Genomic DNA, 15680 nt, shown 5'->3' with positions numbered 1-15680 from the left:
GAACATTCCAGGCCCTTAACTTAAGTCCTCAACTACATGTATTTTACTTTATTAAATAATAAAGATTAAGCAACTAATCACCTAAAGTATCACCTCAAGAATTTCATCCCAAATACATGTTGTGAACTTGTGACCTGTGTCTGTAGTGTTCACTTCAACCCAGGCATGTTATACTGTATGTTCCTTGGGAGTATTTCACTTACTGAATTGAGGTACATGTATTGTTACAGTAGCTTATCTAAGGATAAGCCAAGGTTGTACATATACATGTACTTCTCTCATATGCTGGATCTTGGGCAAAAAAAACATTTTCTATTCTCTGCATGGGATATTACCAGCATTGATATCATCTCAAGAAGCCTTAATCCTTGTTCTTTTCTGTACTTCTTCTTGAAGGCCCAAACTGTGAGATCGACTTCAAGAATGGTCGATGTACCGACAACCTGTGTAAGAACGGCGGCCTGTGTAGGAACTTCCTACTGGGGGGCTTTGAGTGTGTCTGTCCAGGAGATGATTATGATGGGGATCTGTGCGAGATTCGGACAAGGAACTTCCCTGAAAACGCCTTCCTGATGTTCCGGTCGTTAAATAGGAGGGTCCGATTCCAGATGTCATTAAGGTAAAATGAAAGGTTTTTGTGCTTTTTAAAATGGGGAAAAAGAAATGTAGCAATGCAATTGTGAACTAAAATTTTCTGCGGGCAAGAGAGAGCAGAGAAAGACATTAAAAAATCTTCAAGGCCAAATTTTCAAAATAGGCCTTCGTTTATTTATATGTTGTAATATTTTGTTGTGAATTTGTACCTCCATGTGCACTACCCAGTCTTCAGATGGATCTCCCTGTATTTTATCAATTTTAGGATTGACATTTTGATTCATTTACCTGTGAAATAAATTACCACCACATTTATGAGATTTTTGTATTAGTTGCTTATGTTTTCATGCTCAGTGTTTCAGTGTTGTATGAAATGCAGGGGATTAATTTAGTGTACATCAGAAGAGCCAGATAGCTTAGGCCTAGTTGAGAGAGTACAGGTCTATAGGATACCACAGGTTGCATGTTCAGATTCAGTGAGATGCAAGGTCATTTTATATCAAAGCCTGGCATCATGCCAGTTCAAACATGTTAGTGAGTGTGAGTTGGCATGGCCATGCTGATAGAACAAACTGTGCTTGGTTCTGTTTTCTCAAATGACCTGTACTTTGTTTGGAAAGTTTTAAACGTCTTTGCTTGTGTTTGTTCCGGCAGTTTTGCCACCAAGGTGGATAACGGTCTTCTGTTCTACAACGGCCGCTATAACCAGAAGCATGATTTCATTGCGCTGGAGATAGTCAACAGGCAGGTGCGATTCCTGTTCTCGGCGGGCGAGGTGACCAGTGTAGTGACCGCATCTATCCTTGGTGGCGTTAGCAATGGGGAATGGCATAAAGTTGTTGTGGATTACCACGAACGGGTGAGTTAGTCAGTTTTGTCTATCACCTTGTCTGTGTCTAACCGTTATTAACTGTGTTTAACCATTGCCAGTTTATGACAGGTGTCCAGGTCAGAAATGAGTTTAAGAAGCTGTCTTCAAAATTGTGAACTGTCGATTTCTTTCTGTCTGTGGAGAAGTGCCCTGTTCCATTTACTGTTACCAAATACAGTGCTGTTGAAAGACAGGTTGAATATCACCAAAATAAAATCCAAATCTGAATACAGCTGTTTTCTCTGTATTCAACACTCTGAGAATTCAATTTGCTGCATTTATCAAGAAGATTTGCCAGCAACTGAATGACATGCCCAATTTTGTGAACTCACAAACTGAATATTTGCATTTTCTGTTGGTAGGGGAGAGTGTTTGTCAAATCATATATAGCATTCATATTTCCACAGTGCTGGTGTTCTACAGACTTCAAAAACGTAGCACAGCCTTGTCAGCTGGATATCAACAGGCCAAATATTAACATCACACACACATCACTCCACAGTCCCACCTGACTTGTTTTTTGCAGAAACAGAAATATTACGTATGGTTAGGCCCAGCTTAGACAAATAATCGTATGTAGCCAAGCTGCATAACATGAGCCACATCCAAGGCACAGTTGACTGAGTTGTGCATGGTCAAGCAACATATGTCAAAGAAAGGCGTCACCCTGCTGATAGTAATGCTGTAATGGTAACTGTCCTTTGAGCGTCATCAAATTTCATTTGTTTGTTTTGATCGGGCATGGTCGAATTACCTTTGTAAACTAAGAATGTCTATCAAGTGAACAAACCATGGGACAGAGCAAAAGTGCACTTGCCGAACTGAGAAGTTGAAGTCAGTACGTACTGTGTATGTACACATGTACTGTTGTGAGATCTAGAATGACACTGTGAACACATGCAGTTCTGTAGACTTCATACAGTGGGCTTCAAAAACAATATTTCGAACCGGAGGCATAGTTGTAGTGGACATGAAGGGATGAAATATAAATTGGAATATTCTAGATGTTGTATCGAAAGTTTATCTCCTGCAGGGACAAGACACCCCCTTCCGTAGTCAGAAGTTGAAGTGGATTTGTACACATGTATGAGTTGATAAGACACCACATCTCTAGCATGCAGTACATTACAACTATCTGTGTTCCCGCAATTCAAATAAAAAAATCCACACCCACTGGCAGGACATGATTTAGATTAGATCATTTGTTGACACAATTTTTGTTGTCATCGCTAGTAAATCAGTAAATCTTTGCAGTTAGGTTTTTCTCTGCATTTAAATACTACATCCACGCAGTACCATGAAATATGTAAATAGGTGATGAAATCGTGGTGAACTGTCTCACTGAGAAAATTGGTTGACAAATGATTTGGGAAAAAACCCTGAACTAATGATAAAAAGGCAACAGGGTATTTAATTAATTGAATTCCTGTAGCATGCCAAGATCACCCCAATCAACGGTTATCCTAGAAATGTTAAACCTTACAAAATCCATTTATAAACCCACATTGCACATAACTGTCTGCATAGTTGCCACACACATTAATTTATTACTGTCTTGGTGATACTTTCATGGGGTGGAACAGTGTACATGTACATGTAGGCAGCCCTGAGCGTTCATCATAAGCCCTGAGTCAATAATTTTCCATGAAACAGAGCAGAATGTTGTGTGTTTGCTCAGCACTCGCAGGGCCCCTGATCAAACTCGCCTAAGTAAAGGTCAGATTTCATGCAAGTATATATAAAAAGGTGCCCAGGCTTGTGTGTTTAATCTCTTCTTTCTCTGGCTTACACATCAGAAATGATCATCTTTGACAGGAAAAGGCGGAAGTTTCCAAAGGATTTTTTTAAAAACCTTCCTTTCTACTTGACAATGAAACTCTGTCATTAGTGACGTGAAATACATACCTACAGAGTATATGTACCTGTCAGTCTACATCAAGGTACCTATGTTTTTATTCTGTGAAATTCTGTCTTTCATGACTCAATGGGGAGCTGTCTCATTTCCATTCTAGATTTGATATACCGACAGTAATTTTGCCACTGTCACATGCGTGGGAGGAGCACGCATCAACTCCATTCAGATTACTTGGTGACATGTACATGTAGTTCTAGCATGCACGGATCTGGCATCTGTGTCTGGCATGTGTACATGTATATGTCATGGTCATGTACATGTATTCATGTACTGTGTGTGCTGAATTTGGCAGATGAGGGCTTTCTGATAAGCTGCCTTCGTACACACGTCTTGTCATATTCCTGCACAATATGCATATAACATTTCAGATCCCACTTTGCTATTTACATTGAAATTGATAAGTTGAAGTTCCATTCAGATGAACTGAATGTGAAGAGATTTTACATTAGTACCACCCTTACGTTTTGCAGAGACATGACTTGTAATGAAATTATGCCTTTGCCTCTTGTGCAGTCAAAAGTGATTTGTATTGAGTGGATTCTTGGTTGAGTTACATTGTGAATGTATGATAACTGCATGTTGCCGATATCATTGTATCACCCTCCTTTGCGGGCCATTTTCTTTGCCTAGACAGCAAAGTCAACAAACCCACTGCTTGCAGCACCTAGGGATCCCCAGTGTGTGTAATCTGATGCCAAAATTCAGGGATTAGCCATCAGTTTCTTTCAGAGAAAGCTGCAAACAGAAGGCAGGAACGATAGCGGGACAGCTATTCTGTGGATTAACCGTGAATGCTTCTTGCCCTTGGCTGCTCAGTCATCAAACCACCAGAACGTGACTTTATCCATACCTCATGTGCCGAAATATGTTCAGTGCTTAGGGCTGTGTCGATGTAACACCGCAGTGCTTTATCTTACAGAGATGCGGAAACATGTATTGGAAAAAAGTTTGGTGGGCATTCGGTGAACAGTCTGTCTTGAGCAAATGTGACAATGATGTATTGGCAGTAAGGGGACCTAAACCCAGCAGGACACATTCAGGTGACAAAGAGAAATGCTGCTGATTTGTTGGTGATATTGTTCCCTTGGTGTGGGAGGGATCAGTCAACTTTGTGCCTGGAGGACAGAAAAATTGTCTCGAGAGGTCTACAATGGAACTCCGAGGAGGGTACTGTTGACAGACCATGAATAATCCTGCCCTATCAATGGGAAACCAGGAACAGCAATACAGTAATTCAGTGGCAAAAATTGACTTCATATCTTTGAGGAAAAAGTGGAAATTGGTAAGCGGAAAAAGGCACACAGATTTTTGAAGGGGCACATTGTCTGCCTAGAATTACCTCTGTGGATTATTATTACACCGTGTTTGAAAGAAACATTTGGGTTGGGGACAATGGTCTGGGAAGAAATTGTTGACCAAATTGTTGACACTGGCAAAGATTGGTTGAAAGAAATTTTGACTTGCAATAGAGATCATTGTTGTTGGGGGTAGAGATGTAGGGAAAGAGATTACAAGACTTCCATAGACTGCCTTCAGACATGAAGTTTTGAAGGCCTTTGGTAAACCCTCCAACTCAGTGCAATATGGCTTTTTGCTGGTTGCTTACGCATATGCAATAGCTTCTGTCCAGTCCATTGATCCACCTCTGTTCAAAAAAGTCCTCTGCAAAATGTGGACTTGCTGAGATACAAGGAAAATGCCAGCCCTGTCACATAGCAGGACTGCCCACTTACAGCGTTTCCTTTCTGTCAACTGGAGGGGAAAGGGTATCCATTGATTCAGTGAAAATCTGTCAGAGAATCCCAGCGGTCTTCATTGTGTGGGACAAGGTAGTTTCCCATGGGTTTGCTGCTGTTTGCATGACACAGTTTGGAATGCTTACAAGGCTGTTGGTTGGTACCCCTGTCTCAGTACATGTGCATCCAAGCATCCCTTGGCAGGAGTGTGTGTGACCTTTGAAGGTGACTGACTGCCCTACCAAAACTGTGGCCACCTTACAAATAACAAAAAGTATTTGATTAGGCACCTAATTTCAAGCACGGTAAAAAAATCCCTTAGGAAGTGAAGTATTATTAATCTAAAAGCTCAGACTTTGTAAACGTTCAATACACCCCAGCCTGAAAGACAGGAAGAAAAAAATAGAAAATAATTCATTGAATTGAAAGCACCTGCGAGGGATTTTAGGGCACCTTCCATTTGAAAAGTATAGCAGTTCCTTCCCCCGGAGGACTTCAGTGCAATTCTGAGTTTGGGATTGTGGAGAGCGTGGATCAGGTTTCTGAGGCTTGAAAAGGCTGGGTAAATGGCGGTTGAGTGAAGAGTAAATGCTATGCATCTGTCTCCCTCAGTCCTTCAGAAGTTTCACTTTTGGCAAAGGATTGTTTCAGTCCATTGCTAGTTAAGCGCTCTTTTGCTTGTTCAGTTTCTCCATTTCTGTTTCTTTTGAATTGCAGTAAGGGGCCAGTTTCTTGTCTGAGTAAAACAAAACAAAATTGCCTTCCAAATGGAGTCCATTATATAAAATTCCTACAGAGAGACCACTTGATTCTTGGAGATAATGAAGGCTGTGTCAGTCTAGCAGACATTAACATTACAGTGCATGGTTTTAATATGATAGAAATTTAAGTACTGTTTGATTGGGCTCATAAATGTCCAATCCTACAATGTTGTCACTGGGATGAAAATGTCTTACTCTTACTCAAAATCTTACTCAGTCTCTTAATGGCAAACATGGTACATATTTTGGAGGGAAAAGTTGTGTTTGAAAATGTGTACTTATGGCATTTGGCTCAAAAAACACAAGTTGCATTTGAGGAGTGTAGTGCATTTAACAGTACTACATGTCCAAATACAAATTTTCGTTCTACCTGTGGGTTTCAACTGCATATGAAAATTGTCAGTCATAAATACTTCAAATGCAGGGATATAACAGCATAACGAGCAACACCCTTGGATACAAACGCAATTGTGGAAATCACATGGGCATAGGTGTTCAGACAAATTGCTGTCCCAAGCAGTTAAGTCCTAACACAATAAATACAGCATACCTTGAAGACTTACAGAGACTTTAACTTGCTGGTAATTACAGGCAATTTTGTAGTCTGAGTGTCTATTCTCGTTGCTGTTTAGTGTGTGCACCATTGAAGAGGAGTGAGTTTGAAACCGTTGTAAACATGCAGTTCAGTTTGCTTTTGGCAGTCTACTGAGAGTTGAGGTACTGTGCATTTAACAAGGCATAAAGCAAGGACTCTTTTGCAGGATGTCACGAACGGAAAAATATATTGAAAAAAATTCCCTGAGAAGTATGTGTGTGTGTGTTTGTCTTGAATCAGTGTGAATCGTTTGCTTCAGTCAGGATACCAAGCAGTCCCTATGTATCTGTGGCACTGTAGCCTGAGAGCTAGCCAAATTCAGCAGAGAGAGAGAGCACACAAAGGCTGGTGTATCATGCAGTAAGCTCTAATGTCAATCAGAACCCATCTCACTGCATACTATCCAAAAGTGTACACGCACGTCATAATCATGGTTCTTATTTTTAAAAAGTATGAATAGGGACTAATGCCGTTTCACAGATTCCAGGGATCTGTGAAATGGCATTATGTCCTCAATTCCTCATCTTCCTTTAAAATTCTGACTGGTGTTGAACAGCTCTGCTTGAATGAAGCATTTCATTCATACAAAACGTGTTCATTCTCTGCATGTCATCCTTCTCTGAGATGTTTTCTGAAATGTTCCCCTGAGCACTGAGGTAATGGAATTGAAGGGGCTAGATGTACACATGACACAGAGCAAACTGCAAGTTTTACTTGATTTTCTCTCATGATTTTTTTCTCTCTACTTTTTCCCCCTCAGATGCAAAATACAGATAAGCCCAACTCTTTTGTGTAATAAGCTGCCCCAGAGCAAATAGCCAATCTCATGTCTACCTTGGCACAATAGAACATCCATCTCTTATGTTCTGTTCTCAGCTGAAGTGTAGGTGCCTGTGAAAAGAATCCTCTGAAAGCAACCCCCCCTTTCCCAGCCTCTTCAGACAGGTCCCGTTGCCAAGCAACCAAACATTTATGACCAAAGTCGTAAAGCCGGAGTGCAAAGTTCACATTATTTGATTTTGTTGTGAGGAGAAGAAGACTGGTTGCATGTTGACTCAATCTATGCTGATTGACCTCAGAAGCAAATTGAACTACTCAGAGGAAACCTACCACCAAGTTAAAAAAAATTGTAAATTCCTGAACTAACCAAAGCATTTGTATGAGTGATTTATGTGTCACCAGGAAGGGAGAGAAGGTCTTTGGGGGGGGGGACATCTGCACGCTGACATGCTATCAACAATAGAAGGGGTCACTTCAGAAGTATTTTCAGGCAAATTGGTGTCCATCCCTTTCATCTTCTTATTCTTGTTTTTGTCTTATTTGCTCTTTTCCCATTTTAAATTTTTGCTTCTTTTAAAAAAAATAAACTAAGAGCAGCCTGTCCATTCCTTCAGAAGTGAGGTCTGATTTTAATGAGAATAGCTGATGTGTGTCAGTCAGTAGAGGGCAGTGTTCTGCCCAAGAGGATGCATTGTTTTCAGTCATGTGGTGATGTAATACAGGCCTTGCTATAGCCATGGAGGAAAGACACAGACGCAGTTACAACTCTGGCTCATCAAAGTGCTTGATGATCATGGCCATGCTGTCAGAGGAACGAGAGTAAACATTCCAAAAATACCTGATTACTGCTTGCAGCTTAGATGGACAAGTGGGGCCAGTAATAAGGTAAAAATATTTGTGGTATTTTCTTTGCAATCAACTACAACTAATCGCAGTGACCAGGTAAAAGAAAGAAAAAATATATCTAACCTTAGATTTACCTTTGCTGTCATGAATAATATTTTAAATATTTTGGTGCAGTTTTCCATTATCCATGCAATGTTTGTAATTTTGTTTTGTTACTCCAAACCGTCAGTTTTCAAAGTCTTTGTACGAATTTGGGTAAGACTGGCCAACAGTATGTTGATCACCTCAGGACAGTTAAATTTACGAGAAATAAAATGTGCTGTTTCATCACAAGGAATGATCATGAGATCTCATAAAATACTCTTTTGTCCAAATTCCGTAATAAAAATGACTCAAATAAAACACAAAATCTTATAAACAACTTAACAATTTACTCATACCAAGCACCAACGGTGGCATGAATATTTAACTTCCTATACTACAGTACACAATGTTTTAAGGTTGTAGATAACCAGTGAAAAATTGCGGCGATGATCATGAGGTACAAAGGGGGCTTATGGTTGTGAAACAGGTGGTGCGGAGCAAGCATTCGCTGCACTCTGGCTATGGACATACATGCACTGGGCATGCCAGAAAGCGGTACTTGGCCAGAAGTTATCACCTGGGCAGTTCAAACTCCTTCTGTGTCCTTCCTCCATGCTTTGGCACAGTCTGTTTCTCTATTTTCAAGCTCTTCTGTCAGTTGGTTGTAAGGAGCTGTTTGAATGTCACAAATTCAATCAAAGTGTCTGAGCTGTCAGGTTGAACTGAGTTCATGTATTCTATTGTGATCATCGTCATCATTGGCTGTCTGTTGAGGTTGATGAAGGCACAGATACCTTCCATTTGGGGATGTGAGAATTCAGCTTTTTAGTCGATTTCAGCTTTTTGGGTGAGATTTCTACTCTTTACTTTCAGCTTTTTTGTACACCAGCTCTGTATAAAATTATAGGAACTTATTAAATTTCAGCTTTATGCTAGCTGTTTTCAGCTTTTTTGTATGTGGCCACTCGCACCTTGTACAAAGTCCTGTTTTCACCATATCATCTCCACTGTTCTACCATCACGTGGATCTTCTGCTTAGTGACCCAAACATCAGCTTTGTTTTCCCACCTCCACATGGATATCAGTAGCCTTCAAGGTGTTGTCGCAAGACATTTGTTTAATGGAGCCTCTTTCCACCATGTTTTCTCCTTTTCTGTATAAGAAACCCATACACAACAGCCTTTGGTAATTTGTCAACAGGCATTTTCTCAACATGACCAGTGCAGTGCAGTTGGTTCAAGATATTGTCAACACTCTCCATTTTCGTTAGGTGAAGAACGCCCACATTTGAGACTCGGCCTCTCATGATATATCCAAGATAGATCTGATTCATGGTGATGTAGGAAAAAAACTCCAGGTGATAACATCATTAAGAATTCTTTGATCCGAGGTGCTTGTGAAGTATTTCATGCATGATTCAAGTGTTTTGGGACAGTTAAATTGCCCTTTTCAACTGAGCTTAACCAGAATGTCCCCTTCAGCATATGACATATTGAACAAGTAGCTTCCGGTATGATGAAGTATTTCTCAATAATACTTAGTTTGTGAAGATAATTTGTGGCTTGGTCTTGAACAGTGAATGTACCTCCAGCTTTGAACAGCCTACAGATCATTTCAAGCATACACATCAAATCCCTTCAAAATGACTAACAGATGCAATAGCTCTTAAAAGCAACCTGTTGTCATACTTCATGTGATATAGTTTCGGTTAACCGTCTTTTAACCTTTTGTATTGTAAGTATATGTATTTACTTAGTGCAGTTGCTCATTTTCCTGAGAATGAGTCTGTATCCACAACTCCTTTAGTTCTGTACACTCTACAGACCCTCACTCCATACCTATTTTAACCGTTTACTGTTGCCACCATTTCTATTCATCAATTCACCACCCCCAGTCCCATGCATTTATGCACCGCGAATTATTCACTGCCCCACTCGCTTTATGCCTGACACTACTTCATGAGAGTTCAAGAATGCCCACAGGCTACTATTAACAGCCTTTCTTGTGGGGGGGAGGGGAGGGGAAATGCTGGCGCTGGGCCTCCGAATTTGAGAAATATGGAGACAGAACAATTAGAAATTGATGTGAGGGATTGGCTGGGGATTGTGTTCAGGTGAATATTCACAGAGACAAAGACGGCCATCAGGTTTTTCATTATGCGCAAGGGAATACCAGTACGTATTTGGTTCCCGGTACACATAGTGCATTCGACTTTGTAGAGACACCATAGAACGATTTCCATCTGCACTATCCAGTACTCTGATGTGTAAATTGTAAAGCAACAAGTCATGTTTCATGTGACTATCAGACTTTGAGGGACATTATATAAATTTTTTTCTTTCTTTTTTTTTTTATATGAAATCACTTTGGGTTTATACCGTGAAACTGCTAAATTAGAATGACTTTCTCCTGATTTTCAAACAGTAATGAACTCTTACATTGTATCTATTGAGAAGTCTCACACATTTTTTTATGAACTTGTATGATCCACAATGTATTGGCACACATTTGTAAACCATATTGGTATGGTTAATTGTGGTGCCAAAATATTGTGCAAAATACCGGAAAAATCATCTGTTAATGCCTTCACTGCACTGAAGTTTCATTTTGTGGTGCCAACGCCCAGTTCGGTGATTGTCTTGTCTCTGTCAGGGGTTCTGTATCCAGGTCTGAAGTAGACAGCTCAGGAATGGGGCTTTAACTTGCCACTGGTTCCACTCAGTTGGAGTGGTTTACCTGCCGAGGAGAGCAAGTCAAACTGAAGCCAAGAAGACCCAATTTCTGACGAGAGACCCCCGGGAAATGCCTTGGTAACAATAGAGGTGGAGCAGACAAGGCTCTTGACTACTGCCCGAAACTTGCAACAAACAAGACAGGGGGATATCATTGCTGAGAAAGATCCCCGGGCCTTGCATATGACTCACACATTTACAGCCACTAAGGTATTCACTGCAAAAACTGCCCGCAGCATCGACGGCTACATTCATATAAAATTTGGATGAACCAGAGCAATTGGAGAAGCAAATATTGCATGAATGTAAGCCTTATCTAAACACAGTGGATCTCATGCGGAGAAACGTTGATACTAGGCTACCCCCTTTTTTTCCCTCTCTCTCTAGAGTCGTCATGAGACAACCCAAACATTTATCCATCTGGATAATGTTTCAGACGTTTTAATCTAAGTTTCTATGCTGCTGGCCGTATATTTTCTCTGCCTCGTATTGTTGGGTGCACGGTAATCATCAGGGAAAGAATTTTGAAGAGACACTGTTGCAAAATGACTCAGGGCTCAGTTCTCCCAAATAAACACAGCCTGCACCGTTGGGGTAATAGATGACTGACAAAGACTGACGAATCCCGTACTGCCGGTGAACCACCATATCCGTTATAAACAAACGTAAATCCCAAACCCGAAAAAAGGCAGTTGGGGAGACCCTCTGACTTGATCAGATCTTGAGTTAAACAAAAAGACATTTATAAACATGTTGCAAAATAAACATGACCAAACACATGTAAAAGACTCACTTAAAAACCTATCTGTCAATGAAATGGGGGCTCTGATATTTTCTGGTTTTTTGGTTCACATATACGGAATGCTCATCTTGGTGGCTTTCTTAATTTCTTGCCCATTTCTGTGTGTGCCGTTTTTCTTTACCAAATGCTCTTTTGCTTGAATTCTGTATGCATCCCCCTTGGCTTCAGACCAGATGCATTCTCTACCACAGATGTGCACACATTCGCTGGGCATAAAGTTTTGCTGCTAAGCAAGTGGGCGTTACTACATGTAGTCGAAGTGTCATAGGATGGGCATTGCTTTCAAGTGGTGCCCTGCCAGTTTTCTTGCTCAGCATTTGAATGACATGAGGGGTGTTCTAGCAAGTCCAAAAATGGTGGTTATAAAGTCGGTAATGACTTTCAGGCTGCCACTTAGTCTTCATCTGAAGCCCCACCCCCCAAAATACACATCTGTTGGTTTTGGCAAAGACACCTTCATGTAGACGGGAGATACCAGCACCCCCCCCCCCTCTTGTAGACGGGAGATGCCAGCTTCTCCCTATCTCCATACACTCATGAGCTAATTACTGGCACACGAGCTGCCTCTTCTACAACCACACAAATAAGATGGTTGGGATGAGATAAGAAAGATTGATCATTGTTGGCACTGACATCAGCGATGCACTTGTTACTGTTTCAGCCCCAGACATACTGACTCGTCAGGGAGTGACTCACTCATAGAGTGTACATTAAGACTAATTGTTTGATGGGCGTCTTATAGCCGTAGACTAATGCATGTACATTGTATGTGTGGAGGCCACTGCTGGATATATACATGTATATATGATATATATATAACAATTTGTAGTTCGCACTGCCATCATGGCAATTTACGTAGGATTCTCCAGAAATATTTACAGCTATTGTGCCAAGTAAAAAAACGGGCTGATGTAGGAAAAAGTTACTAAAAAGAACCTTCGTGAGACTCTGCTGCATTGTAAGTTGGACTTCAAGCTTGGTGCAGACAGAACACTTGTTGAGGATGCTACATGCAAACCAACTATACTGGTGAAGTGTGCTGTCAAAATAATGTTTCACTTGGTGGGTTTTTCCTGTCCACGGTCCCCTTTCAAGAATTGAGGACAATGCTTCCCAGAGAACAGACTGTAAATGCACTTTGATATTGCGCCGTGATTTTTCAGTCGTCCCCGTTTAACATTGGAGCACTGCACCGTGCAAAGTTATCCTGTACAAAGAACATCCCCTCAGGCTACTATTGAAACAGACTGGACTGTACATGTATGTGAACTTTGCCCCCTCTAACAATTCCAGGTCAATCGCAGAAAGAGAGACCTGTAAAGATGGACAACCCTGCCTCTGTTTTCTCTATCCCTTCCCCCTGCATCTGACCCTTAGTCTTAGAACCATCCGTAACGGTTGTCTTGCACATCAATCTCGCTGCCATGTCAGGCAAGAGTTTTTCTTGTGGCTTGATTGACTAAGCGTGAGCGGCTCCAGCAAATGATGCATGGAGCCAATTTGTTGCTTGAAGTCTCTGCCTGTGCTGGGCTCTTTGAGGAGAGCCGCTGTGGTGAGCAGGAGGAGAACAAATCAGTTCATTAGTTTATTAAGAGTGGAGGTGTCAAATATTTATTTGGTATGCTGAGAGGTCATTTAAAATGTCATTTTTGAAGTAAGTGTCAGGGATGAATATTTACTCTGGTTGGAATAAAATTCTGGAAGTATTTACTTTCTATATTTACTTCCTTTGTGTAGAAATCCAGTACAACTGTAACTGGTTTTACCAGGTTTAATGCAGATCTGAATACCTTGGAATATTCTGCAAATTTATGCAGACTTCTCATTTTTGTTTGACAGGAAAAAATGATAACAGCTTGATGTATGGTGACCTATTTCCCCTTCTCCCCGGTGGTTTGTCCAATAAGATGCCCCAGTTCTTCCCCTCGTTTTAACCAAGCAAACCTGATGCTCAATAACATGGAGTAAGGTCAGCAGATCACGGCAAAGAATTGGCAACTAGAGATGACAGTTTACACCAAACACTTGTAATGCGCGTGATCGTACGTCCCATCCAGCACCTATCCCCCCAACGATATTTCCTGCAGATAAGAACAGCCCACCTGCAGCCTGGCAGCATCTTGGACACGCGCAGGCGAAATGCGAAACCACCGGCATAAAAAATCCCTTTGTTCCTGGACCATTTATTGAATACATGAAGTGTGTGAGTCACATGGTACTGGCAGAGGCGAACTGCGTGCCTGTGTGACACCGATATTTTAAACTGCATTGCAAAGAACGAAGTGTGGAATTTTATATGGTTCTGCATGGCCGGTGATGATATCAAGATGGTTTGCTGGTTTTGCCTGGAAACGATACGCACCTGTCATTAATGTAGAGTGGTAAAGGAGTCAGATTTCACAAGAGCAAGGATGTGCATACAGAATTAGCCATTTTTAATATCAGTTTAAAAATTATCAGTAATGCTACAAATTATGTACTAATAGCTTGTGAATGGGCTTTAAAAAAAAAATCCATTCCCAACCTCAAGCAATATACAGGCACATCACTGATTGGGGACATCATATGAAACATTATGTCACACGCTTGCATTTGAGTGAGACATGTAGAAACTTTCTATTTCTAAACATGGTTCCTCTGGAGTTTAATTCTTCCAAGTTTTGTACATTCACAACACGGGAAAAAGCTCTTGGTCTTGGCACGCTTGTATAGTTTCAGTTATTTATACATTTGTCCATTTTATTTTCAAAGTTATCTTTGGCACAGAACATGCCATACACAAATAGTGAACATTTTTCTTTCAACAAGCAGGTAAATATGATGCAGCTGATCTGAGTGTGAAATGTACCATGTGCAGATTTCATGAAACATAAATGGGATTAGACGCCATACTTATCCTGACATATGGAAACCATAGAAAGACGTGAAACAGCTTTGAACACATTTCTACATCTCTCATGTGGAATTTGATAGTGCAGTTTCTAACAAAACGTAGCAAAGGGAAGAGTTCTTGTCATTGTTGATATATGTGGAATATACTTTATGCCAGAGACTGTAAAGATTCATAGTGGTCAGATTCATTTTACTTGAGGAATGCACTAATTCCAGCTCTTGTGTGTTCTGTTTCTCTTCAGATGGCAACATTAATTTTGGATGACTGCAATGCGGCTGTGGCTTTGCATCATGGTGAACAGTTGGGCAATTATTCCTGTGCAGCCTCAGTCTTGCAAGGCGGCCAGCTGAAGTAAGTTTTGGATTTCTTTTCACACCCCATTCCTGTGCAAATGGTTGAAACAGCTTGTTTCCAGAAAACAGAGTGTCGCCTTCATCATTGTGCACTTTAAACTTCAGTGTATTTTAATGAACTTCACTTGGGACTGCAACTGTTCTAGTGACTGAAAGCCAGCATTAACCCTCATCCACAGCATTGCAACAGAATGCTTGTTTCTTTTGGGACGGAGTAGTTGTGTGTCTCTAAATTAGAAATGCATATAGGCAAACCTTTTCAGGTTTTAATTTTCCAATTTTAGTGACAAATAATCTGTAATTTCACAGTTGTTTTTTAGATGAATGCAAATAATCAGGCCCGCTATTTCCAAATGAGGTTCACACAACCTGTATATTTTGTTTTCAGATCTACACAAAGATAGCAAAGTTAGCAGCAATGGCATTATAATTTGTGCGTATTCCATTGAAAAGTTATGCCAGTAGGTACATTGCAGTGCATGATGATGCCTGCTTGTGTAGGCCCTTAAAGGTGTTTCCAAACAAGATACATTGCAGAAAGAAGAGTGTGCTGCTTAAAGGGTCCTTTTGTGCTGCTTAAAGGGTCCTTTTAGAGTGGCACTGCTCATGTAGGCCTAAGAATATTCCAGAGAAATACACCATTGTACAATTGCACTCAAGCATATATTATCAGAGCTATGTACCACATGTTCAAATGATTTCTCTTTCTTTTTTCTCA

The 15680-nt window shown here is 40.7% G+C and overlaps 1 protein-coding gene across 4 annotated transcripts in view; it reads left to right on the top strand.

Annotated features, from left to right (window-relative positions):
* The window catches only part of LOC110984883 (cadherin EGF LAG seven-pass G-type receptor 2-like), a 111482-nt gene that overhangs the window by 66327 nt on the left and 29475 nt on the right, over positions 1–15680 (top strand). For all 4 annotated transcript variants that reach the window (XM_087135854.1, XM_087135853.1, XM_087135850.1 and 1 more), the window contains exons 4-6: positions 397–619; positions 1249–1453; positions 14851–14960. In XM_087135854.1, the coding sequence (XP_086991980.1) occupies positions 397–619; positions 1249–1453; positions 14851–14960 (538 nt within the window). The remainder of the gene's footprint in view (positions 1–396; positions 620–1248; positions 1454–14850; positions 14961–15680) is intronic.

The sequence above is a fragment of the Acanthaster planci genome, linkage group LG04 (genome assembly GCF_054643075.1).
Source record: "Acanthaster planci isolate LZ-2023a linkage group LG04, COTS_SCS, whole genome shotgun sequence".
Taxonomy (NCBI): Eukaryota; Metazoa; Echinodermata; class Asteroidea; order Valvatida; family Acanthasteridae; genus Acanthaster; species Acanthaster planci.
This window is presented reverse-complemented; position numbering and strand designations above follow the sequence as displayed.